This window comes from Ornithodoros turicata, chromosome 4, assembly GCF_037126465.1.
Source record: "Ornithodoros turicata isolate Travis chromosome 4, ASM3712646v1, whole genome shotgun sequence".
Taxonomy (NCBI): domain Eukaryota; kingdom Metazoa; phylum Arthropoda; class Arachnida; order Ixodida; family Argasidae; genus Ornithodoros; species Ornithodoros turicata.
Window position 1 is genome coordinate 38,442,155 of NC_088204.1, and position 27,515 is coordinate 38,469,669.

Below are 27,515 nucleotides of genomic sequence, written 5' to 3' on the forward strand. Positions count from 1 at the left end.
GAAATTATGGGAAGGATCAGAGGACTTTCAACCTCAAAACGGAAGGCTACACGTGCCCGACACATGGATACGCACAGTGTTAGAAATGTACCACGACAGCCCGGATTCCGGCGGCACGATGGCTTTTGGCGAACATATAACAAGATTTCCAGAAGGTTTACGTGGGCCAATATGAAGTTGGATATAAGCAAGTACGTAGCATCTTGTCCTGTTTGCCAGCGACATAAGGCAAAATATCGTCCAACCAACGACAGCATGATTTTGCCTCATCGCTCTCTGGTACCGTTTGAGACTCTTCACCTGGATTTCGCCGAGTTAAGGAAGAAAGGGGAAGGAGTTGCTTGAGCGCAAGCGTTTCTGGTAGCGGTCGATCAGTGCATGCGAATGGCAGCCGCGCGTGCAGGGAGAGAAAACGCCGAGTGTGTAATCAAGCTGCTGGAACGCGACATGTTTTGGGGCACGAAGATAATAATCTCGGACAATTGAACAGCGTTCAGGAGTCGCCGGTGCAAGCCTGGGCTCAGCAACGAGGGGTACAATTACGCACAACAACACCGTACAGCCAGCAGCAAACTGTCTCGCGGAGAGGCCATCAGGGACTTAAAAGCTGTATATCGCAATGTATCCCCAGTTCCAGGAGAGTGGAAATGTGCTTCTAGAAGCGGCAGTCAGGCACCACAAACAGATCCTTCACACAGCAGCGCTGGGATGTAGCCCCCATTTTTCGGTATTCAACGCTCCCGCGCTGTTCCCTGCGGAATGAACAACTCCGTATAACTGATCATGTCCACCTAGAAGAGCGGCGCCAATCTCCAGAAGCTATCGACAAGTATCGCAAGAAGATGAAAGAACACTTGGACAAATGCAGGAATACGATGATACCCTGAATCCAAGTTGGTGACGAGGTCCTTGTAAGACGAGCAACCAAGGAAAACCCAAGCAAGCTTCGATGGTCCATACAAAGTGTGGAAAACGGTGCACCAGGAAGGCATTCTAAAAGTGGTGGGCTATATAGGACACGAGGGACGAATGAAATGGTGACCATTGGAACCGTTATCCCGTTACCGTCCGCGGAGGGACGGTTAACAAAAGGGGGGTATGTAGTGGGAAGAGGACGAGAGGAAGCGGTTGCGAAAGAGAACAATAAAGTTACGTTCCAGTGTTCGAGGCTGGAGACAAGGGGTCTTCCGTGTAGAACATTACAAACACTCATGTGTGTCAACACTGTCTATGCCTTCAGGGATTACCGCTGAAAGGTCACGATCCCGAAAAAAAAAAAAAAGACTAGGAAAGGACTTAATAGACAACAGGAGAAACAAGAACACCCAATAATACCCGAAGCACAATTATCGCCCAATTTCTCCCCGAATTACAGATTTAAAAATAAACTATGGAAACAAAAAAAAAAACATATATAGTAAAGTTACAAAAAATTTTTACCCCCGAATCTGAGAAAGGCATTTAACCCAAAAAAGTCACTCCCTAACTTTATGACAGTTTTCTCGAGAAGGGAGCATCATATAACAAAGTAAGTCCGTATTTTCCTTCGAGCCCGCGCTTCAAACGCCGTCCTGCCCGCGCTCAACACGAAATACGTCACGGAAAATCTCAAGCACTCAGGCACTCATCGTCTGCTTCCATGCACCCAAATGAAACCAGATCAGAGACTCACACTCCCTGGAGCACAAGTGGCGCTTGTGGCGCGTCAAGTGAGTGGTGTCTGAAAAACTCACGCTGCAGGGCACCTACTTACGCACCCAATGCCTGCGATGTTTTACAAGCATGACTGCACTCGGATGTGCATGTCCACTCTAGCACCTTATCCCGCCCTTTGCAAAACTGTCTGCACCATTCGTTACGCTCTTGCTCTTAACATTATTTCTTCCTCATTCTGTGCATGTAATCTTTTGCAAATCGCAGCTGCTTTGTTTTTCTCAGGGGCGTGTACAAAATTGCAGGCTTCAATTTCCTCCACTATTTTCGAGCTAATTCCTTGACCAAATCCAAAGTGAACGTGGTGCCTCCTGCCACACTTTGGTACAGATCCCCGATAACACAGATCATTCTTGGGTATTAGTGAGGGCTGGCCCCATTTTTTTTCATCCTCTGAGCTTGTTGTATTGGTGAACTGCTATTGCAGCAACATTGCTGCGGTGCGGCCACTCAAACACTAATCGGCACCCATGATTTGTTGCGCATCATCAAACCACTTGTCTGTGATTTTACCTCACTTCCGCTGCTTTTTGGCAAATTCCCCGATAATCATGTGACTCTTCTAGTTGCATCAATAATTTCCTGACTATTCCCCATTTTCCAGGTTGGCAGACACCCTAGTTCTCCTTCTCAAGGAGCGTTTTTATGCATTGCTGTTCCACAGCTACAGGAACGCTGCTCGCCGCCACGATAGCTGACACTGCTGCACATGCTGCTGACCCTAGAAGGATTGCACTTCACCCTCTAAAAGTTTTATTCAATTACATTTATTCGCTGATTTTTCTCAATGTCTCGGTCAATCTTGAACGACCATTACACATGCGAATGTGGTACCCGATGCTCGAAATCCTTTTCGTCATTCGCTTTGTGTTTCGGTCAGATCGTAGCTGTGAGTCATGTTTCTTAAGCCTGGCCCACATGCAACGAGTTGTGCTGGGACCCGGAAGTCAACCCTTTCAATTGCAGAAGGTGTGCATATTCCAGTTCCTTCATCTGTTTCCTGCCATTAGCTGCCAGGCTTCATGCCACAACAGTCACTATGTGTCATCGTAACTGCCACCGCCGCTATGACGTTAGCCATGCGAAGGAGAGAGACCTCACAAAAGAAAGAGTGGTCATCATCAACGCAGTAAAGGATGGAGTGTGCTCGACAAAGTGCCTCGCATATCCATTTGGTGAGCCACTGCATATGCCATCATTTTTAGAAGTGTTAGCTTATTAGCGATTATGTGGAGCGCAACTTTGTGGAAGGGTACAATGTGTGCATCAACCTGATGAACTTGCCACCTTGCATGGATGGCTACTTCTGATGCTAGTTACTGCACATGGCACACCTGGATAAGTGATTTGCTGCACCCTTCTCCTGCTCAACAAAGGTATGATTATAGTCAACCAGTCTGGGGTTGCTTGATGCAGATGCCGACTTAATTTTCTTTTTTTCTTTTTTCTTTACAAGGGTTTTACTCTGTATGTCTGTCAAGCTCTCTTACGCATTTGTTCATCATGTTCCAATAAAATATGCCTTTCAGTTTTCCTCTTGCTTTTGTACAGTTATGTTTGTCTTTTTTTTCTAAACTTTATAAATTCAGGACAGTCATTTCTAAACTTTCTGCTACATTTTACTTTTCAGGAACATCAAATATCAACACAATTATAAGACTATATGTACATTTGTAGATGAAAGGTTGCTTACAATTTGGCAATCTAAAGTTTCTGTGTCACCCACGGGAACAGCGTTCCAACGGCCATCTACTTCCTGCACTTAAGAAAACGAATATATTCACATAACGCTAGTGAGAAATCACGCCTTTATCGTGTGAAATGAAAACTGGACAATAGCCTAGGTCGAATGAATCATAAATAAAATAATGCAGAGCAGCAAAAAGAATCCTGAGAAATGCAAAATTATCGGTTACTCCATAAACACAAATAAGTAACTTACTGGGCTGCTAGGTTTGTTTAAAAGCAAGAATATAGTAGCAAAGGAAGGACACAAGGACAAGGCTATCTTGTGCTAGACCATACCTTCTCAACTGCCGGATTACAGACCGGGTCATCGCAAAATTGTTTGCGCTGAATGACTTTACGTTATGCTGACATCGCAAGCCTGAAACGCGCTACAGCTGGGAAAACATTGTATGGTTGTTAGTGCATAAGCCTCGTGCATTCAGGAACTTTCAAATACAGTTGAACCTCGATGCAGCGAAAGTCGATTTAACGAAATCCTCTATTAATGGGGCACTAAATTCCAAAAACAACTTGCTCCGCAAATGAAAGTTTGTGTTTTAATTGTATCATACAAGCAAAATTTGTTCACGCAGCGCTACTGTTGAGAAGAAAAACGTAGCGAAAAAAGAGCCGTCTTTGGCGGCAACGGAATGAAATCCACAGGAAGCGATGATGCGTACTGCTTCATTTTTTTCAATACTGACTCACTGAATTGTAGCCCCCAGCAGTTCTCTCGAATGTTCACTGACAACATTTATCTTCACGTCCTTCGGACAGCGACGCCAATCGGCTTCGCAATGCGCACTGTTTTTCGCCAGCACTGCTCCATAGTGTGGCACACGCAGCATGGACTAAAAACACCGATGCACGAGCTGAAACAACGTTCACTGCTTAGCGCCGAAGCAAGAAAGAGTCCGTTTATTTTTTTATGGTTGCTTCATAATGGAAACAAAGTTTCGAATTATGATAACAAGTACGCAATTAGTAACATAGTGTGGAACGTGACTGGAAGTGGAACTTGTTTTTTGCATTAAGTGCATATTGTTGTGGTTGCGTGTACACGTTTCCAAGTGGCCAACTCATTTCTGCAGTTGATTTAACCGAGTGTATTGGTTCAGTATGTTCTGTGTAATCAACACTGTAGCGCAAGAAGCCTGAAATGCACACACATTGAATGCATTGCATGTGCTGATACCCAAGTAAGAGGAAAGGAGTAATGTCAATATCACAGTGCGTTGCTAGGTGGAACTACCTGTTCGGCAGATCAGACATCCATCTCATCGCTTTTGATACAGATGCCGTGCAGTCGCTCCATGTAACTTTCGTGTTTCGATCTGTCTCCTGTGTAACCTTCACGATTAGTGCAGCACAGAAACTAAAGGTTTTGTCAGCTGATAAGAAACCTCAAATATCAACACCATGTCCAAGGGCAAAGCGAAAAACAACGTGCTATCCGCAAAGCTACGATAGTTCTTGCGCTCGCATCAGAAAGAACAATTCAGGTAAAGCTTTTTGTTCAAAAAAATTTGTTCCCTCCTGAATGGCACGTCAGTATGCGATGACATTTGTGCTCAATAAAACTTGCATGCTATTCAAGAATAAGTGTTGCCGTTTGTACTTTTTAAGCCAGTCTATGAACAAATGGCGTATAGTATAAACCGCACAAAGGTCGGTCCCGTGTATGGGTCAACCGCCCTTTTCTAACCACAAAGTAAGGCAAAAGAATTACTGCACAACCCATGAAGCGACTGTGTATTGCTGACAGCAAAAAAAATGATTTATTGAACAACTGTATCAGAATGAGATATAAAATGATGCAAGTTGACTCAGTTAGCTGAAATCCGGCTCTTGATCGGACTCAGACGCAACCTGACTCCAGTTCTGACTCGGACATCGATGATTCCCAATGACACCTCCACAGCACGTCATCTTCTGTACCATCCAACGAGCTGCTTATGCAGCACTTCTTGGAACTTAGCACCACCAATTCCTCAAGAAGCGCTTTCCACGCGGCAGACACCCGTTTCCAGACAGTTGACAGTGATGCCCGTCGTGTTTGGCTGCTCAGTGTTTTGGGGTTGACCTGGGAGGTCCACTCATTGTGTAATTTGCGGGACACAGTCTTTTTGGCATACAGACGTCCTTTGCCAGACACTTAGTTTGACACGCCTTTGCCAGACCTCTTTAAACGCTTCACCGGCGATGGGCTCTCCTTGAATTGCGACCTGTCCAGGTCTTCAGCACGGGCAAGCTAGACAGCTTTCGTCCGGATCAAGGTGAAGCGAGTGTTGATGCCAGTTCGTGGACGAAAGCAGCGAAGTCGGTCTTCAATCTTCGGATGCTTTGAATTGCACGTGCCGAGTGCAGCTTCTGTTGTCTCCAATAACGGACACACTTCTTGGATACTCTGAACTGACGTTGTACAAACTGAGTTAGAAACGGCGATAGCTTATGTGAAATGTTGGAAGTCGTTTATTCTATTAGCCACCACGAGTTTCTTTCTTCATCCTTTTTCCCAACGTTACAATGACGATTGTTCTTGCAGCTAATAACTTCCTTTTCGTTTGTAACAGTAGACATCACAAGAGAATACGAAGGCACAGATACGGTTTTAAATTATGTAACAGACTCCCCCACAATGAGCTAGCTCATTCTTACACAATTTCTAAAGGGAACAAATGTTGAACTGCATGCCTCAAAGTTGAACCATTAGGAAATTTTACCACCCAACGGACTCTAGCGTCTCTACCAGGAAATGTTTTGAACAATGCGACACATCTTCCAAAGTCCCCTCGGAATTTTTTCTTCTTTCAAGAGAACCAATGCGTCGACCTGCCAAAGAATTTGAACCACTTTGCCAATGAGCGGTCTTTAGTTCGTGTAAGTACTCATGTTGCCACCTCCACCAGAAATCGTTCAGTAATCATTCTCGATACCGCAAGGCTCTCTGAAAGTTGTTGCTGGCTTGACGTAGGAAACCTAGCAGTAGGTAGTACGGAAGTCGGCAACTTCGTCAGTCGTTTCCAGAACTAAAAAATGCGAAGGTGTTAGAGGCTAGGGCTCTGTTGTCTCTGAATAGACAAATGTAATGGGTCTGGAGTTCAGCATCGCCTCCACTTCGTTAAACACCGTGACTAGCTCGTCGAGCTTCAGCTGCTTCTTCCAATTGCCTTTCTGTGAGCAGTGTTGACAATCCGCACCAACCTCTCCCGCAACTCTACCAGAGTATCTCTCAAACCGCCGTGAAGTAAACGAATATGCGTGCCCATAATTAATTTATTCGTGAAGCTGTGAAACTTTCGTAGAAGTATTGGTTTTTTCCGCGAAATACCTGTTGATTTCCTGAAGTCTTCTCCTCAGGCGAAGGATTCCGTAGGATCCAAGGTACGGGGAGAGGTTTCGAAGCGGGAGACCTTTCGTCAATGACTCCAATGTTTGCTGGTCTGGACTTCGTAACTCTTCCGAGAAACTCTCTCGTTGCGCTTGCCAAATCCCCTTGTCATACTCTGCAAGACATGGTCGCTCTTCGGGTGTTTCTGTTGTCAGGGAACGGCGTCTCCTTTTTGCAACTTCTTTCATTTGATGACAGGTCAGGGTAACAGGTCTTCCACGGCAGATAGACTTCAATATCTGTCGTTCACGTTTCTCACTGTACACTTGAAGGACTGTAGAACAGCATCTTGATCGGTCGTGATATCGGTGTTCTGAATAGACAGCTTGCTTCTTGTGGTCCGACTGTTACCATCATGACGCCCACGCTCGTGCAAACAGTAGTTGACGCTGTATGAATGGGCCGTGCACTGTCCAACCAAAAACTGTATTTCACCGCCACCAGATCCTCGTTGATGTGTTTCGTCTTGTCCGTACAACTCTCCAGTAAACGTCGGCGCCTATAAGCATTTCGATGCCGCATTCACAGCTTCGCCAGTAGCCAAAAGGTCACCAACATGCATTCCTGCCTGTCGAAGCTTTGAAATACATCGCTGTTTGGTAATTCCACGACACCGTTGCATATGTCTAGCATTTCCAGAGCTTCCATCTGTTGTTCTCTTCTGTCATACTGACTTCGTAGCAAAACCTGGACGTGGCGACAATTCCTTTTACAGGGAGCGTTATTGACGAATGTGTGAAGTGTGACCTGTTCCTCTCCTACTGGCCGACAGTTGAGTTTCTCCGAAAGAGAGCGCTTAATAAAAGGCCTCTGGCTTCCGCCATCAAGAAGCACTCGCACCAGCTGACGTTCGGTTTCGCTTCTCGGCCCAAGCCTTTAATGTCTGAAGCAGAACAGTGTCTCTGGCAAAACTTTGCAGAGCTCAGGCCAGCAGATGTGATCAGCGTTGACGATTGTGCAATATTCGGACGTGGTAATGGATCGCACATGACCGTTAGATGTCTGCCTCCACAATTTAAGCATCCAAGTCTATTGGCATTCTACAGTCTCTTGAGCGGTGGTATCGTCGACCTCACCGAAAAACACCGTCCCTGAGACATCAATTTGTCCTTCTTCGCTTGAAGTAGAATTTGCGCAGAACAGCTCTCAAGACTGCGTTGATTACATCCACAAAATATACAATTTGTCTCTTCCGCACCTACTGCCAACGGGACTCCTGAAGGTGGATACTTCAGTGACCACTGGCGCTGTACTGTCTCATGAGAAGTCTTGTGGCTGATGGATCTCGATGCAGAGTGACGCTTCTCTCGCGGCTAGTGATCTCAATCCTGAGAAAGGCTAAATACGAGGTTAAGTCTTCTCGTTGTCGATGTACTTTCTGTCGTTCTCAATGTTGAGATCGCCTGGAACAGCCTTTCTTAACGCAGAAAGTAGTAAGACCCCGTTATGACGTAGAGGCAACGTTGAGGGCCTCACTGATCGACATCGGTCATGGACTTGGTCATACAGCCCCCGCAGTTCGTTACTTGACTGGAGTCGTTGACTTTGGGCAGATTCAGAAGTCGCGTCAAGTGCTCGTCGATTATAAGGTTTCGCTTGTTGAATCTTTCTTTCAACAGCTTCAAGGCAACATGATAATTATCTGCAGTGAGTGAGAGTCCAGATATCGCCATTGCAGCCTTGTCGGTGAGGCAACTCCTTAGATACTTGAACTTGACGATGTTACGATTGACTGGTTTCGATAATGGTGGAATCAAACTGGTCCCAGAAACTGTTCCATTTACGAAGATCCCCATTAAACTTTGGAATTTCTAGCTTCGGTAGCTTCACGCTGTTCGCATAGCCTTCGTTGAAGTTTCGACTGTACTGTTGTCTCCTGCGGCTTGTCTATGCCCTCCCCGATGTGTTGACAGCGATTCGCCGTTCTCATCGCTTAGGTTTTGCAAGGCTCGAGATTTTGCGATGCATATATTGTCTTCATACATTTTGTGAGCTCGAAATTTCTTCGGCGTAGTCTTTGTCATCCTGTGATGAGCGCTTCTGTAGATGCGTTCAACTGTTGTAATCTGGCATCTTTTACCTTCAGTAGATCTAGCTTCTCATGAAGATCACCCCTGAAGCTAGTTGTGAGAGTGTTCCATCGATTAGTTGCTTTATATCACCGATAAGCCTCATAGCAGCTGCTCGAATCGGTCCTCTCTTGTGTTTCAAAAGTTCCCTTGTTGAATTTCACAAGCAGTCATCGATCTCGCTAGTAATTAGTTAACGTTCTGTCCCTCCCGGGTTTCGGCACCTAAAAAATGTACAAACTTTGAGTTAGAAACGGCGATGCTTTCGTGAAATGTTGGAAGTTCATTTATTCTATTAGCCACCACGAGTTCATCTTCATCCTTTTTCAACATTACAATGACGATTGTTCTTGCACCTAATAACTTCCTTTTCGTTTGTACAGTAGACAGCACAAGAGAATATGAAGGCACAGATACGGTTTAAATTTATGTAACAGACGTTGCACGACATATTGCCATGCTCTTCAGCAACGCGATCACACTGAGTTAAAACGTGCAGTGAATTGCCTTCACATGCAAACGGCTGAAATTCAAGGAAGGCAAAAGCGGAAAATGGCAAGGTATTCAACGATACATAATGTATGGGGCGGTTGGTTGAATGTTTGATTCAACGATCACGTGGAAATTTCTGTAATTTCACAGGTATAAGCCGCACGATCCATTTTAGGAACATTTTGAAAATTTTCGGGCAGATAAGCCCGCACTTGCAGCTAACCCGCAGGCAGTACAACGCGACTAATTTGTGGGACAAAGGAGACCATAGAGAAGGACATAAACCCTGAGGTCCATACTCCGGGGTCGGCATGGAGTACAACAAAGAGGTCAGTTTTAGTGTTGTACCAAGATCGGACTGCCTTGTTGTGTGTTTTTTCATGGATCGACGGATCAGTGGCCTTCCAGAAGACATGATGATGAATCACTGTCCCCACTTTTGTTAAAGCTGCTTGGGGGAAGGCACCAGGATGGTCAATTTACTCGTATGTTGACGCACCACTGTTAGACATTGTTTGTGCACTGGCGAGGGCAGTGCTGTTCCAGAGACACAGTTGGCCCTTTCGTTAAAACCAGCGTATGGGGAATATACCAGGAAAAATAGTCATCACATAAGCTGCACTGGTGCATAAGCTGCAGAGCGCCGTGAGAAAAAAAATTGTGCATAAGCCGCAGCCAATACGCGTGAAATTACTGTATATGTAGCTCGGCGGCCCTCTCCACGCAAGCACATGACAGTGCATGTCTTGACAGACGGACCCCCTTATTGGCTTACGGACTGGTATATAAGACAGGGCGGATTTAGCGACTTGTTCTTTATTTAAATACCTCGACCTATAGTCCGGTTTATATGGTATGTTTGAAAGCATAGGTCAGCAAATTCGCTTATGTGGCCATCACCGACATCATTCATCACATCAACTCAGAATGACATGTATGTTGAATGATGGGCAATGATTTGATGTCACGTTGAGTTTGATATATAATCTCACCTTCCGCCACGTTGTCATAGCAATGCAATCCACTGTACAGAAACAATGCTAGACATGAGAGTAATCGATCCCCGTCATCACGCGTGGCGAGCGAACTCTGTACTGACTGTGCCACCCACCATCTATCAGTTATGATGTGATGTTGGCCTCCAATGAGTCGAACCATGTTGACAACATGTCTCCACATCATGATACAGGCAGTGTTGCCCTTTTGAAAGGGCTCTGCTGCCGCCTTTTTCAAATTTTGTGGCCGCCTCTGTTACAATCCCAGTGGTATGACATGGCATAAGTCGTTCATAATATCATTTTTGGCACCATGATAAAGGGATTTTAGTCGTTTCAAAGGCTCTGCTCCCAGCATTTTTAATTACGCGGTCGGTCGCTCTGTTGCAATCCCAATGAATAGCATGACATAAGTCGTTCATAATACGACTTTGGCAACATGACTAAAGGCTCTTGCAGCTTTGAAAGGGGCTCTGTTTTCACCTTTTTCGAATATTTGTGGTCAATTTGTTACAACCCCGTTGGAATGGCATGACATAACTCGTTTATAATGAGAATTTGGCACCATGATTAAAGGGGTTTTGTTTGTTTTAAAGGACTCTGCTGCAGTCATAAGCATCACCCGTTGGAATGGCATGACATAACTCGTTTAATGAGAATTTGGCACCATGATTAAAGGGGTTTTGTTTGTTTTAAAGGACTCTGCTGCAGTCATAAGCATCAACAGTAGTTCAAATTATGTTGCTGCCTTTGCCCCTGGAAGAAGTTAAATGCCATTTCCTAAAACTGCGTGTATCGCGAATTTAAACTGCAGTATGCAACATGCCATGGTTGTGTCATTGGCGGGAAGTGTAAAGAGTAATTCAAACACATTGCTCTGCTGTGCTTCAGGTGAAGTTAAAATCACTAAAACATGTAGCCCGCCCCTTTAAACTGAAATATGCCAGTAGTTGTACCACGGGCACCAAGGCATATACAGTAAATCAAATTACATTGCTCTATTTTGCTTCAGGTAGAAGTCAAATAAAATTCCTAAAAATGTGTGCATGGCCCCTTTAAACTGTAATATTACCCAACGGCATCTCCATTCCTCAGTCATATAATCAGTCTCTGGAATTTATCATGTAGGACCATTCTAAATTAAGCTGATTTAGAACGGGTTCTAAAGTTGAATTCTGACTATGATTGTGATTGGCTGTGTCGTTAAATAATGGATATGATGTGACAGGTTGCGATGTTGAATGATGGCAATGATGCGATCATGATGTGATCAGCTGTGCTGTTGAATAATGAACAATGATATGATGGGCCGTGATGGTGAAATGACGGTTATGGTGTGATAAGGTGTGATGTTGAATGATGCGTTATGATGTGAAGGACTGTGATGTTGATACCAAATGATGAGTTATGATGTGATGGGCTGTGATGGTGATGTGATGTCATGTGATGTTATGTGTTGTTGGCATGGCTGGACATGATGTGATGTTGAATTAATTTTTCAAAAATGCCCACCTATGATTGAAGGGACTACGCTGGTGGTGCTTGCGCAACTTTTTCTCCACAGGTTCAATTTAACAAATTTTCTATCTAGCGAGCAAAAGTGGGGTCATTTTGAATTTTCTTATACAGAAGTTTTCTATTCAAACTTAATTTAATTTAAGCAAATTCACAAATATGAAATTCTCAAATCAAATACAAATATGAAAATATTCTATTTTTATTCAAAATGTCAGATATTGATGCAGCTTAATTGTTTTTATATGGTAAGCACATTGCACCTGCTTTGAGTTCCAGAAAAATGCAATCACATGATGGATTGGTGCTGTCAGTTTAAGCTGGCGGGGGTGACAGGAGCAGTAGCCAGCGAAAAGTGCATAATTGGCACAGCGTCCCAGCTTGTGCTGACTTTACGAACATAAGCTATTCAGATGTTAATTACATTCTTAGATAGTGTATGGGTCAAGCAAAACTATAGTTTGAGTTTGCAGGAGAAAAATGACAGCTTTTGAGTGAGATAGTCCAAAGAAAATGCACAGCGTGAGATTTTTCTTGATTTTTTAAAACTTGAGACAATTGGCTACCAGTCTGCAAAGTTTGGAGTGGCTAAACCAGTCTTCTATTTTTACAATCCACTCCAAATGTCTAATGTTTGCTAGACAAAACCTATATGTCTGTCTTTAGGAGAAGGTTCTTCTAGTGTTTGCACTGCTCAACAATGGTTTAAATGATTTGCATATGATCACGAGTCAATTGGAAATGCTCCATGTGAGGGCAGGCCATTTGCTATCGATGATGATGAATGGAAGGTTGCAATTGGGGCGAATTTTGCGGAATCTGCCAGGAGTTGGTGCACAAGTTCAATGTCAGTGACAAAACTAGAGTCACAACCTTATAACAACGAAATAATACACAACGAAATTCGAACAGGAACCAAATTATTAACAATCCCCGCATGTGTAACCCGGTTATTTCCCAAATCTACACCCTGAATTGAGGCTCACAAGTCTCAGGTTAAGCCCGTTTAGTACACGTAAAATGGCACTTCGCGACGATGGGGGGAGAAAATTATAATCAAGCACCACCTGTTGATGAAGTGCACCTGCAGTCTACAACCATGCGAGAATGCTTAGAGTAGTTTGAAAGTGCGGCTGTAGACAGCACAACCAAACAAACGGCGACCCAATGGCATGGCTCTCTGGATGCTGGTGATCACGGAGGCGTGGAAACCTAAAGCAGCAGGAAGATACTACTTCAATGCTTGTAGCAAAGAACAAAGGAAATGGGACGTCAAAACAAGTCTGCTGAGGACTGAGCTGCAGACATCCGAACTTCAAAGTACTAGCCAAGCGTCAAAAGGTGGAACTGGCACACCTTCTACTTCTTCCACCTCATCAGCAACTGTGTTGCTATGTTGCAAAATGCTGCACATTGGAAATCTTACCGGAACAAGACGGAAAGTTGTACAGTCTAGTGATGGCCAAAACAGTCCCCTTTGGTAAGCTAATTCATTTAGCTTACCGCTCAGTCTAGTGAGTCGTTCAAAAGATTGGGTCATTCGTTCATCCTTAGTGACATTAGAACGTCACGTGACTGATGGTCATACCATGGAATGTCAGCTCAGTTCACGCATTCAAATGTCAAAGCTCATCTTTGAAGTAGAACCTTGTACTAAAACGTCAGCGAATGTGACTGAATTACCTGTTATATCCTCGCAATCCCTTGAAATATTGTATTTAATTTATACACAGTAGAACCTCGTTAGTTCAAAGTCGTCTGGACGGCTAAAAATTTCGAGCTAAGTGAACCTTTGCACTTTTTTTTTTTAATTCAGTGTTAGCGCCTCGAAGCAACTGTGGCTAACCTGTGCACAGTGTGAAGTAAAAATATATTTATTTTCCAAAAAACTCGCTTATTATACGTCTGCCGCTTTCCGAAATTGACATCGCACATCACTCTTTGTTCGAGATGGGCTCCGAAGTCCATCATACCGCTGTAGGCGCCATTGGCGTATACAAAGTTGCGTACTACATTTTGATCTTGCAACATTCTGATTCTGAACTTGCACTCAGTTAGTACACTAAGAAAGAAATTCTGAAAACGACCGGCGGGGTGTGTGCAGGTTCATCATTTACTGCCACTATCCTCTGTTGATTTGCACGAGCTATGTTCAGAACAATGGGAGTTGCAGCACTGGTCTGTTCTGTGCCTTCTATCCTGGCGTACTCTTCGAAAGACACGAATCCCTCCTTGGAGCTTGCATCACTGGCAGCAGATCACAGCACATTGCAGATCTCATGGTCGTGACAATTGCCCCTTTTTCTTTCATTATCAGCATCTCGTACTTCACCCACAGGCTATGTTCACAGCCCACTGGCAAGAAGTGGACTTCCAAGTGGATCTCAACACAACCATGAAAGGAAAGCAAGCCAAAACATAGGAAAGATAAGTGTGTCAGTAAGCCATCTACGTATTACATTGTCCAATAAGGAGCTGACATAATGGCGTATATGCAGGCAAGCTGCTGGAAGAACTCCATTATGTAAAAGCCAGAGTCTGGGCAGAGGGACGACACGAACACACAACTCAATGAGTCATGTCATCGTCATGAGAGAACTGATGTTCTGAGGTTGGAACACAGAGAAAGGGCAAATACATACAAAGCCTCAAGTGCCTAAGAAATTAAGTCGACTCTTGAGTCGTGTGTTTGTATCGTCCCTCTGTGTGCCCAGACTCAGGCTTTTACATAATGAAGTCTAATAAGGAGGTTGTCTTCTGAAACAGTTAGCTATACTTGTTATCTATGGGCTGTGATATGTTGTTCCGCAAGTGTGGGGTGGCTTTCTTGAATGTCTGCACTTGTCGCCTGTTACTGGTGTGTCTGCTTACATCTGCTTACATTTTTTCTACAATACACTTCAGTTGTGAGTGGTCCTGTGTGGTTCCCTCTGTCCTCGTCCATGAGCGTCCCCAAACTGCAATTTATGGCAGGTCGTCGTTGCACAGCTTGGGAGATGATGGTAGATAATGGGGTTCAGTAGGAAATTATGTGGTCAGATTGCAACACACAAAGACAGGACTGCAGCAATCTTTCAAATTAACTAGAATTTTGAATTAAGCGAGTTTGAATTCGCAAGGTTCTACTGTACTGGAAAAAACAAAAGGTAAGTGCTTGAAACTCGAACATACAACTATGCCCTCCTCAACGTAAAAAACCCAATAATCACTCGCACCATTCCTGAGCATGACAAAAGTCGAACAGGCGTACCAAAAGATTCTATCTCCCGTGCTCCCGAACTGCAGCTGTCACCAATTTCAAACAAAACCGACTCAGCTCTAATCATTTGGTGACTTTTTTGAAGCTTTCTAATTTGTTGCGCAACACACACACAAAAAAAAGAGAACATTAAGTGAAATGTTAATGCCTGTTGTTAGGTTAGTGCCAGAAGCACGCCTTTCTCAATGTTCGAATGAACCGTTCACGAATGATTCCTTCACTGTCAGCCAACACGTTCAATCAGAGCTAGTCAGTGTGGTGAGAAGGAAGCGAGAGAACGCAGAGCGGAGCGCCAGGCTAGGACGCGAACGCTCATTGAGGTCATTCGCCTCATCAGTGACACATACGCAGCATCGCTAATCTCCGTGGATTAGTCATTCGCGATAAGAAATTTGGGGCAAAAACTTCACAATAACCGAGGATGGGATGAAAATGGAGGAGATTACATCGTTGCAGAAAAAAAAATCCCCATAGAACCAAAGTATGGCACACCAAGTGAAGAAAAAAAAATCGTAATAACCGAAAATTCGCTGTAACCGACTTGGTTTTGACGAAGTTCGATAGCTGGAGAGGGGGCACGCGAGAGGGGGCAGCCAATTCACAGACTGCAGTTTTCGATGGAAGAATAAACGGAGCACCCGGCCTGCATGGTTACTCGCCTGTGTGTGTGATGCATAGTGACCCAGAAAGGTATTTTTACTATCCTTCCTACCGAATGATGGCAGTTGAAGTAATGGCACCAGCCATGGAATGCCATGATTAAATTGGCAACTGGGCGTCGTGAGGCTTATGTATTGTTTGTCCTCCTATGTTTAACTGCCTCATCCACTACAACATACTATCACAAAACGTAAAACGTTATCCACTGGGTGCACTGCCACGGACTTGCTAAAAAATTCAGTCATTGTATGACTACAATTCTACTGCATATGCATGTTTGAAACTTGCTGACAGACTGCTTGCTGAGACTTGCTTTGTTTGACAGAGAGGGATGACGATGTGTTTATTCCGTTTAAAGGAACTAGAATGAACACAATGTCTGTCACGTGAGTGTCACAGACAGTGACTCATCATCTCTTTGTTGACAATAGGATGTTGACATAACATTCAACACTTGCTCCTTCACAATTTGTTTCCATATCTCTTTTCAAGTTTCATTAATTTCGGTACAGTGAAAAAAATTATGGTGAATTTCATAATATCGAGGTTCAGTGAATTTGTGCACATTTGCATCACCTTGGGGAAGAGTATAAGCTCAGCAAATGGATACCCCATGAGCTGACACCGAGGCCATTCCATGCCAGATGATCCAAAGTGGGCTTTCGACTGTAATAGATTCTTTTTAAAAAACTTTGTGCAGGAAAAAGACCCATGAGGAACAGTACTTGTGAAGGACACACCTCAAAATACATTATCTGTTTAGAGTCCTAAATAAGTGTGGTAAAGTCAGGAAAGTATACGTCACATCTTTGCCATTTATCAGTGTTCGAGGTAACTCGTTACTGTAACTACGTTTTTTTTTTTTTTTGGTAACTTGTAACTCAATTTCGTACTTCTGCGCCGCGGTAACTTTCAGAGGAACTCATTCCTTTTTCAGGTAACTTTGCCAAAGTAACTTAAGTTAAGCTTTAAGTTACTTTTAACTCGCTTTTCACTCACGTCCATATATTTTCTGGCTTTCTCTCCGGTTCCTTCATGGCATTTTTTGCCATAAAACGTGATATTCAATCAATGAAAGTATTTTATTCAGGAAGTAAGAACCGCTGCCATTGACATGAAGCTGAACCATTGTGTGCCCACAAGGAGTAAGATGCAAAGCATTCGAATAGATCTCCACCATAGAGAAACGTCATCATGACATTGGTAGACAGACTGAAAGTGAAACAAATCGGAAGGAGAGGGTTGGGTTCCACTAATGGGCACTTGTTCACTGCAACCTATTGAAAGAAAAGCAGGACCGAGGGTCGCGTCCCTTTAAGGGACCACACTGTAATCCCCTCAAGACCATGGCTTTCGAGCGTGACCTTGTTCACCTCTAGCTTTGAGCATAGGATCAATTTACCAAATTTGTGGTGCTGTCGAACACTATGACGTCATTTGTTTACAAACAGGGAGAGGTCTGTTGTTGGACATGAATGAAAACTATCTGAGCGTGTTGCACTCCTCCGCAGGCAACTCAAGGTATAACTAGAGCCTGAAGTTTTCGAGAAATATTTTTTTCTAAATTCGGGGGGTAAAAATCGGGTAAATAAACGTGTGCACTAAATTCGTGCGAATTCGGGTGAAAAAAACTTCCAGTATGCTAAATTCGGGGTGAAATCGGGCTCAGTTACTCAAAGTAACTGTGGTGGTTTGGTACAAATGGTGATGTAACTGAATTTTTCTGCCAAACAAGTAAATTAATGCATTCCTACAGACATCCCAGTGAGGGCAATTTGCCAGGTAAAAATCGGGTTTCACCCTAAAGAGGCAACCTTCAATTCGGGGTGCAAATTCGGGAAAGAATCGGGTAAAACCCTAAAACTTCAGGCTCTAGGTATAACTAAACTGTTCACGTGCACTGCTCCTGCGTAATACTATTTTGTGTACGAAGTAACTTGGAAGTAACTCATTCTTTTTTTAAGTAACTCAGTAACTGCAAGTTACATTTGAGGCTGAAGAACTTCGTTATTAACTTAGTTACAATTTGCACACAGTAACTTAACTTGTAACAAGTTCTTTTTGACCGGTAACTTCTCAATCTATGCCATTTATTCACCCATGCATGATGCTGCGAGATAACGCATGTGATTTTGACGTTGTAGAAACGCATCATTTCACCCACAGTGTACGTTATGCAAGGCAGGTTTCTCCCTCACCTTCTAATGGAACGGCATCATTTCCTTTCTATCTAAGTTTTTAACTACGTTCAGTGGCAACTCAGGAGTGAAGTATTCACAGCCCCTTATTGAGCGATATCCCATGCAGGTACTTTTTCACTTCCAGAAAGTGATTCCTAGAAAAGTGGTGTACAGTAGTTAAGGCCCTGGATTTTCCACAAAGATTACGCAAGATTTCGAGGAATCCGGAATTCATTGCAGTGATAATGTCAATATCGGCTCAACCGAGCCTGTATGACTGGCATACTAAAACTTTGTGTCGTTTTAATATCACAACGAACAATCCCACTTACGCGCTCCCAGCTTTTCTGACTTTGTGGAAGAGAAGAAGTGTGCAAATTATGTGAGTAAATTCCGTAATTGGGTTTTGAAACAAATTGTGCTCGCTCCAAATTTATTTCAATGAAGTATTCTATCTAGGAATCTAATGCGATCAAATATTTCTCAATTCCATTTAACCCTGTAGATGCCAAAAGAAGATCCTTCAGCAGGTATAAAATGATTGTAGGCAACAGACGGCATTTGCTGTCAGAGGAGAACACAAATAAAAAAACAACTTGATTTGGAGATGATGAATAGGGAGTTTCATCACCAGGGGCGATACTCTCACCCAGCGAATACAAGATACTATGTAATGCTGAGTCACAACAGTGCCTTGAATCTGAAAGTTTATCAAATAATTTTCGTTATCATATTATCTAAGAAAATGAAGTGTTTCCTATTTCAAGCAGCCATTGACTCTTTGCCGCGGAAAATTGCGGAATTTACAAGTCAGTGCCACAGAATTTTGAATTTGCCACAGCAAAAAAACCAATGGCTTCCTTTTTTCTTGCAGCAGCTAAGGACATGCAGTAGGCAAGTTTCTGTATCATCCTCACCTCCAGCTTGTTGATGCAGAGTTCTATACCAGAGACTTTTGTCCCATTTCCCAGGAATTGCATGGGACTTCTAAGAAAACGAAGTTCCCAACTACGAGAAGACTTTGCTGTCTGTGTACGCTCAGCAGTCTGCAGCATCAGTTCCACAAGCCTTTTCCTGGGTCGAGGCAGATCTGACAAAACATTGTACATTTCTTTAGAATACATAATAGATTCTTAAGTGTTCCCAATATTGTTAAGCATATATGTAAACTGTGTTTATAATGAAGAGATATCTCATAGATTTTCGTAACATTTACAAGAGTCTGGGGAAGTAAGGATATGGGCAGGCACAAATGGATGAGACAGGACAACTCAAAACCATGTGACTTCCCGTAGGAAAAAATTTGCTGCATCATCGGGCACTGTGTCAAACACGTTTAAATGTGGTAACTATATAGTGCCATCATTGGCGGTAAATTACTGGCTGCACACTTTCTGGAACGCTACTAAATTTTTATTGAAAGTTAAAGTCTTTTGATTAGAGGTGTGCAAGTAGCCAAAATCTCCAATATGAATCTAATTTTTCAGGTGTTCTATTCGTATTCATATTCAAAAAGTTGATATTCTAATGTCTGGAATATTCAAGCTTCCACGAATATCGTACCAGCTTGCTACCCAAGCTGCTGTGGACAGGGCGCTTCAACTTGCACGTTGTAGTAACAGTGACGAATGGGAAACCTACAGCGACCACAAATTGAAATTAGGAGTCCGCGATGATGTTATGTTCATCTGTGAATGTGTCGCCACACGTTAGCCAACTAAAACAGAGAAGTGTGCAAGTCCCCACACAACACGTGTGTGAAAAGTGATGTAGAAGGGTCCTTGCAGTTGACCACACTTTGAATGGCATTGACCATGTACATTTCCTACACAGTTGTGTATGGCCTGCATTAAAGTCCACCCCACTGAAGGCAAGCGACACCATAGTACACTTTCTGTGACGCATCATCTGGTCTCCAACACAGTCGCAGCTTCAGTTGATTTTCAACAAACCCTTAAGATTTGCATAAGGGCTTCAGCACTGTTAAATTCTGGTAACATATCAAAATTTTGTTGGTGTTGAACTGAACAGCTCCGTCCACTGCATGCATAGCCTGACTGAGTGAGCATGCATAGCCTGACTGAGCCTGACTGAGACTTTCTTATGTATATTAACGACCTTCATCTCTGTCTGTCTGAGAAGTGTTTCTTATATGCCGACGACACCAATATCTTTGTTGAAGACCCCACTATTGCAGGGCTGTTCGTGAAGGCTGATAACGTTTTAACTAAGTTTTCCGCATGGTTGACAGCTAACAAACTCGTTCCTAACATAGGTAAGACTTCATATGTAATCTTTCGCCCACACCAAAAATTACTTAACCTAAGCCAATACACATTGCATTTTTGTGGACGCTCCCTGTCAAGAACGACATCCGTGAAATTCTTGGGGGTTATCTTGGATGAACACTTATCGTGGACCAACCATATCCAGTTTGTGCGTTCCAAGATCACCAGCAGGCTCTATACTCTTTCAAGAATTCGATACCTGGTCCCCGTCACTTGTCTCCTAATGGTTTTCCATGCTCTAATCCAATCGCATATTTCTTATGCCCTGGAAGTTTATGGGCTCACTTATTCATCCAGCCTGCTTCCTCTACTTCATGCTCAGAAGAGAGCAATGCGCATAATGATGTTCGCACATCCCCGCGATAGTATCTCACTTGCATTCCAGTATCTGTCGATCCAGCGCATATACAATTTACTGAAATATAAGGTTGCCATCCTTATCTACAGATTATGCAACGGCATGATCTCAGATCATCTTATTTGTATCACACATCTTCAAAAACTTTATTCGCTGTGGTGCGAACCTGGTATGCTACAGGTACCTCAACCTCGAACGAATTATGGGATTCATTCAATGAGTTATTTCGGATCTAATGTCTGGAATTCATTGCCGTCTCATATACGGTCCCTAACATCTTTTCCCCATTTTAAGTATGAGTTACGCAGTTTCTTACACTCCCAGCATAATACCCCATCATCACTGTAGATGTAACCATGTGTTGAATTAAAGATAACATATGTTTTGGTTAAATTTGTTTTTCTCAACAACTGCTCACAAGGCTGCACAATAACTTAACAGTTTGTTTATTGTCGGGTAACTCTCTGTGTGTTCTTTAGTAACTTATCAGTGTATTAGTTGTTGGGTAAATCCCCATGTACTTTTTTTTATCTTATATTGATTTAACAATATCTTAATCACAACTAAACTATATCTTTTAGCTGTTAATTCTTGAGCTGTGCTGGGACTGTACTACGGGGCTTGCCCTCACAGTCCCGCTTTCTGTACATTTTGCATTATCAACTAAATAAAGATTACGATTATGATTACGAGTGATGTACGCACGTCCACTAACTTTTTCTTTTTTTTTTTCTGTTTTGATTTGGGGTCCTAAGCTTTTGCATTGCAATACTTGAACCAGCCATCAGTGACATTTCTTAAGATCATGGATGCATGCAATGACAACGATGGTCGAGAAGTGGGATGTCCTAATATTGAAACAGTTTCTGCAATTCTGCCATTTCATTTCATTTACTTTACTTTAAGGGCCCTCTATGAAGGTTTTACATAAAGGGGGAGTTGCCATTGTGCAGGAACTGTAACCGCAGCATAAAAAATACCAACCCAAACGACAACAATGCTACAAAACAATTTGACCATGCATTCAGAATTGCTCAATATGAGAGCAAGGTGTATCCCATCAGATGGAAAGAAAGAAATGCTGAACACGAACATTGTGGAAACGGTCAAGCATGACAAGCACAGCCATGTGGCATTGTCCAGGATCATTGTTTCAGAGCTCTAAAGAAGGAGGCTATTCCAAACTATGCATTATTGTCAGAAACAATTATCTCAAGAGCAACAGTTACACACCTATACGATGCGAGAGGCACTGACATATCTATGCGAGAGGCACTGACTGTGCAAGAAGAGAGCATTTGAAACAGTATATGAAGTAAACATTCTTTTACGGATTTCAGTTTGCTCTCAGAGAACAAAGTACAATCCTTCTCGGGTCAACAGCATGTGCAGCAGCGGCAGCTATCATGACAGTGAGCAGCAATGCATAATCAAGCTCCTCGTGCAGGCGAACATAAAAGCAGCTGAGATTTTGCAAAGACTTTTGCAAAACTACAGGCACAGTATGAGGAACAAACAATTTTGAGGGGAAGAGTGTGAATAGTGCAGACAGTTCCCCGAAGATGGGATATGGTAACGAATGAACCACGTCGACACGTTCGTCCGACTGCAGTCATACCAGTGAACATCGCAGGCAGTGAGCAAGCCATCCTCGCGAACCGGTTAGTAACAGTTTGGGACATTGCAGCCCAGCGTATTATTAAGTGTCGTAATCGTGAAGACAAACATTCACGTGCACTTAGCTGTTCCACAAAGTCTGTGCAAGGTGGGTTCCCCTGACACCTCACTTGTGACCAGAAGCGAGCCCGTATGGCAGTCTCTGAGCAGCTGCTGAACCGATTTCAATCCAAAGGGGAGGAATTTTTGTAGTCAGTCATCACATGTGATGAAACCTGGATGCATCATTTCACCCCAGAGTCAAAAAGCATGAAATGGCAACATAAGGCTTCCCTATCGTCAAAGAAAAGCAAGATGCAGCAGTCTGTTGGGAAGTCTATGAGAACTGTCTTCTGGGACATGCTGGGTGTGACATATATAGACTTCTTGGAGCAAGGGCCCCCAGTACTATTCCACAGTTGATAAAGGGCGGCATGCAAAACGTAATTTGCGAGAAAAGCTTTCTTCTTCATAACAATGCCCGGCGTTACATGGCAAATTTGATGGTAGCAATCCTAGGGGAGCTTTTCCCCCTACAGCCATACAGCTTAGATTACATTTGCCATACAGCCTAGATAACCAAGTTTGGGCCCCTTATGCAGGTTGTCTCAAAAGTGTCTGAGATAAGTAGCCGGGACCAATAATTTGAGAGCAGCGTCCATTAGAGGTGTGTATGCTCATGTTTGGCAACAGGATGTATTGATGGAAAAGTAACACTTCAAGACCCACTTTGCCATTCTTTCGCTCCTGTTTATCTAATTGGGGCACAGCCCTCGTTCGCATGCCATCTGGTAGGCACGATTGTGTGCTGTGATGATGATGATGATGATGGTGATTAGGACTTTTCTGGCGCATCACCAACCATGGCCATAAGCGTGCGTGCTTTTATCGCCATAACATTGAAGCTGTTACTTTTCTATCGATACATCTTGTTGCCAAACATGCCGAAGAACACGTAATTCCGAGGCGAATAGCATGAGGAAAATATGTAATCCGAGACCAATTAATCACTCCCAAAAAAGACTAGACTGGATGAAATTTTTTTCAATAAGAGGTGTGTACTCAAGATCCCAATGGTGTGCATACCTCTCCCGCGAAAGAAATTTCATCCGGTCTGGTTTGGTGTACAGTTGAACGAATCGATTACCGTATTTACCTCGATATCTAGGGCCGATAGTTTTTTCGGAAAAAGCGGGCACGGTTTTGGGGGGTCGGCTTAGAACGAGGATTTGGCTCCTCCGTAGTGCCATCGTCATCACGCGTCATACGCATCGCCGTCGCCGCCTACCTGAGACGCGCGGGGCGCACGTGACTTTGTTTTCATTGCATCTGTGGCGTGGTTCGAAACGTGGTGACTGTCTGCGACAACTTCTCGCCTTGGACTGTTCTGCCTATGGCCCCGAGTACGCGATGCCATTACACAGCCGCGTTTAAGCGGAAGGTTGTGCTAGCGGCGGAGAAGTATTATACGGACTGGCTTTGCGAGCAGGACCACCAGTTAACACCAACGGGTCGGATAAAGCGTGCGTCGCTAGGGCAGGTAGCGAGCTGGATCGCCGCTGCGTGGGACGACATCCCGGCTGAACTTATCGTGCGCTCGTTTCGAAAGTGTGCAATTTCGAATGCGCTGGACGGCAGCGAAGGACTGTGCGTTGTGGGAAGAAGAAAGCGATAAGGAGCTGAGCAGCGACGACGATGATAGGGACTAAACATACAGTGGCATGTACATAGATGTAAATAAATAGTTTTGATTCACGTATCCGTCGGCTTACATTAGGGGAAAGTTTTTATTTTTTTTAGGCATGTCGATTTTCGGGGGTCGGCTTAGAATCGAGGCCGGCCTAGATTCGAGTAAATACGGTATTACGAACACGGATACAACGAATTATCGGTTATAGCGAAGTGAATGCAAAGTTTGGGCGGTTTCTGCTTTATTTCAATGGCAGTTCTACTTTTATAATGAAACCAACAACGCAAAATTCCACGCGATATTGGTTATAAACGCAGCATATTTGACCTTTCATGTTGCTCAACTGCGTGCGCGAGCATAAAAAGAGAAAAAAAACAGGCCGTGCGACCAACGCAAACTCTCAGGCGTTCATATTACGCGATGTGCGAAAATACCCGCATCGCTCGCTCGTTTCAGGCGCTGCCGAGACGATCACCGCGATGGATGCACGCGCAGGGTGCCACCACATGCACATGGACATGCAGAAACCACATGGTCTGCCTCGCTGTTGGTGGGATGGCAGCCAAACGGAAAGCGATCCCTTTGGAAACGAAACTACGTACAGGTGTTGGAACGAGGTGACGCGATCGACAATAAGGAACCACTTTGTGAATGCCAGGTTCGCTCTACCTGCCACGTACAAAAGTCAATCGCAATCGGAGCCGTTGACAGACGACGCAAATTGGCGCCGATTGGCCTTGCCAAAGATATCTTTGATGACTTTGTTTCCGCCGACGACAACTTCTGTGTGGCACCAGAGCTAACTGACCAAGAAATCGTCAACCAGCTTGCGTTGCCAGGAGGTGACAAGAACAGAGAAGAAGAAGACAGCGCAGACGAAATTGAAGAGCCGCCGCTAAAAAGCTGGGAGGTAGCGGACATGGCCAGCAAACTGCGCAGCTATCTTGGGAAGCTAAGCACAGTCAAAACTACCGAAGTCAAAAGAGTGTTGTGTTGCGTAGATACGGTGTAAAAGTTCATTCTTGAGAACGTGCTTGAAAACCTTCAGACCCAGATAACTTCTTTCTTCAAATCAATTGTCTTCTGGACTGAAGGAATATGACCACTTTGTGTCTAGCGGTTGTTTTCTCGTTGCAACTCAATATGAAAGGTGAGCTTGAACATTTTTATAATGCTCCCCATATGTTGAAATAGCACGTTTTTGTGGTTTACCACCACCCCCGTTCGTATGCCACTTTCACAGGCCCCATCGTGGCTTCGTTTGGTGATTCATTGATGTTTACTTTTATAGGGAACATTGGATATAACGAAACGGTTTTTTGGTCTTGGTGCTACTTCGTTATAACAAGGTTCAACTGAGTAGATGCTGCAATACAGTCTCACACGCACTTTTGAAGGTTGTTACTTTTGGGGAATTGATTTTTATTTTCAGCTAATTAATGAGCGTGTTCATATCAATTTCACGCTGCATGGCTAATAGACAATATGTTAGGGATGGTTACAAAAAACAAAGTTTGCCGATAGGTGGCGTTCTTCTCAAATTATTTGGCCCGGGGATTTATCTGAGACAGACCTTTGAGGAAAGACATTCCACACCCAAAGCCCTTCAGAGAGGTGTCCTGCAGTGGCTAGGACAGCTGCCCACTTTTTTCTATGCCAAGAGCATCAAGAAGTTGCCACAGCGATGGCAACGATGTCTAGATGTGCACGGTAAGTACCTTGATAAACTGATTAACTTTAGCGCTTCCCCGAATTTTCCATTGTATTTAAAGAAATAAAAGCCTCTGTTAACCTTGAACGACCCTTGTAAGTTTGTATGCTTGTGTAAAGCCAGCACATTAATAAAATGTGTTCGGACACCTTCCTTAGAACAGCAGCACACAATTGTTACTATACAAGTTTCCTGGGCCTGGGGTGTAAGAGCCTAACTGTAGCAAATAGGGATCGGAACCGTTATTTTTGCAGTTCGGTTCGGGCTCGGACATATTGGTTCCAGTTGGGGTTCAGGCTCCGCAGCAGCGAAAAATATCAGTTTGAACCGGTTCAGTAAAGTGAATTTTGTGCAGATTGCGATGGATTAAAAGGAAGCCTTACGATTGTCAAATAGCACCAATGTACTTTTGTTGTTGGTGGTAGTGGTGACATAAGAGTGGTTTATCTCAACACCGTGTGTTACAGATCTGCATTTCAAGGGCAACTTGGGTTGCTGGACGTAAACATTTGAGTACGAGGAGGAGGAGGAGGGGGAGGTGGTGGTGATGACGGAAGGAATCCTACAACTACCAAAAGGAAGACATAACACAACTGAATGAACGTGATAGTGGCGAGGAAGTAATACCTAGCGCGCTTGTGTTACAGTTTTCTTTTCCTCAGTTTCAGTTTCGTATCTGTTTGGCAATGCGGCTCAATCCGCTGTGTAAATCGTAGTTCAGATATCTTACAATACACATTACGCCTGAACCGTTCCGCGAACCACTAAGCGCTTAAATTTACTTAGGTCCAGTTCCGGCTCAGTTTAACTTGAGAGAATAAAATATTTTGGTTCGGTCTAGTTCTGGTTCAGCAAAAAATACCGGTTTTTTAGCAGTTTTCGGTTCGGGTTTAGTTTCAGTTCAGATTCCCGGTAGCAAACACTCCTATGATGTGAAGTAGAAAATTCAGTTTCAAATTTGAAGGGCAATTTAGCAGGCATTCACTTTGTACTTAAAAATTTTTCTATCTGTACACTTGTACTTTTAACATTCTGTAAACTATTTCATTTTTTTTATTGTTACTGCGGTGGTTACACAAGTTCAGTGGCATCGCAAGCAGCCTGGCGAGCACACAGTGGCACAAATCCTGATCATATTTTAAATAATCCCTTCAAGAATCCCCACCACACCTCAACTCATGTCATGTGGTTACCTGCCACTTTCTTGTGAAGATTGGCAAAGTCTTCAGGCCTAAAAATTGTGTTGACTCCTGCCAGCTTCGTCATTTCTCGTAGTTCCTTGATGGTGAAGGACACCTGAAGTGGGCCACGCCTCCCCAGCACGATGACTCGTTTGACGGTGCTCTTGCGTAATTTGCACAGTGCTGGCTCACTTATGTCCGTTTTCTGCATATAAATATACAACTTAACAGGTAAAACATAAAACAGCAGCTCCAGAAGCATAGAGGAAGAGGACTCCCTTGTTGTTGCATAAAACATGTATTGTGTATGTATTAAGCAAGAGAGGGTAGCACAAAAGTCACACTTCCCTCACGTGGATCCAAATGTTACAACGCAAGAAGAATGCAAAAAAGATCAAGTCATTTCTCTGTTCAACTGTAAGAATCCTCATTTACAACAATAAGACATTTCAAGGAATTTCCAAGGTCGATTCTCATAATGCACGAGCAAATGCTAGATTCATGGCATCAACTGGAGTCAAGATATGGTGTGATCTATAAAAAAACAAGAATTATTAATTACTAAGGCCCCGGGTTTTCTGTGAATCAGCGAAATATCGCAGAATCCTTCGTTGCGCACGAAATTTCAC

General features: G+C 43.6%; 1 protein-coding gene across 1 annotated transcript in view; it reads right to left on the reverse strand.

The window, feature by feature from the left end:
• LOC135391445 (NADPH:adrenodoxin oxidoreductase, mitochondrial-like) overlaps window positions 1-27,515 on the reverse strand; it is a 52,324-nt gene that overhangs the window by 12,344 nt on the left and 12,465 nt on the right. The window contains 3 exon segments of the mRNA XM_064621701.1: window positions 3,407-3,469; window positions 18,920-19,092; window positions 26,899-27,091. Of these exon segments, the coding sequence (XP_064477771.1) occupies window positions 3,407-3,469; window positions 18,920-19,092; window positions 26,899-27,091 (429 nt within the window).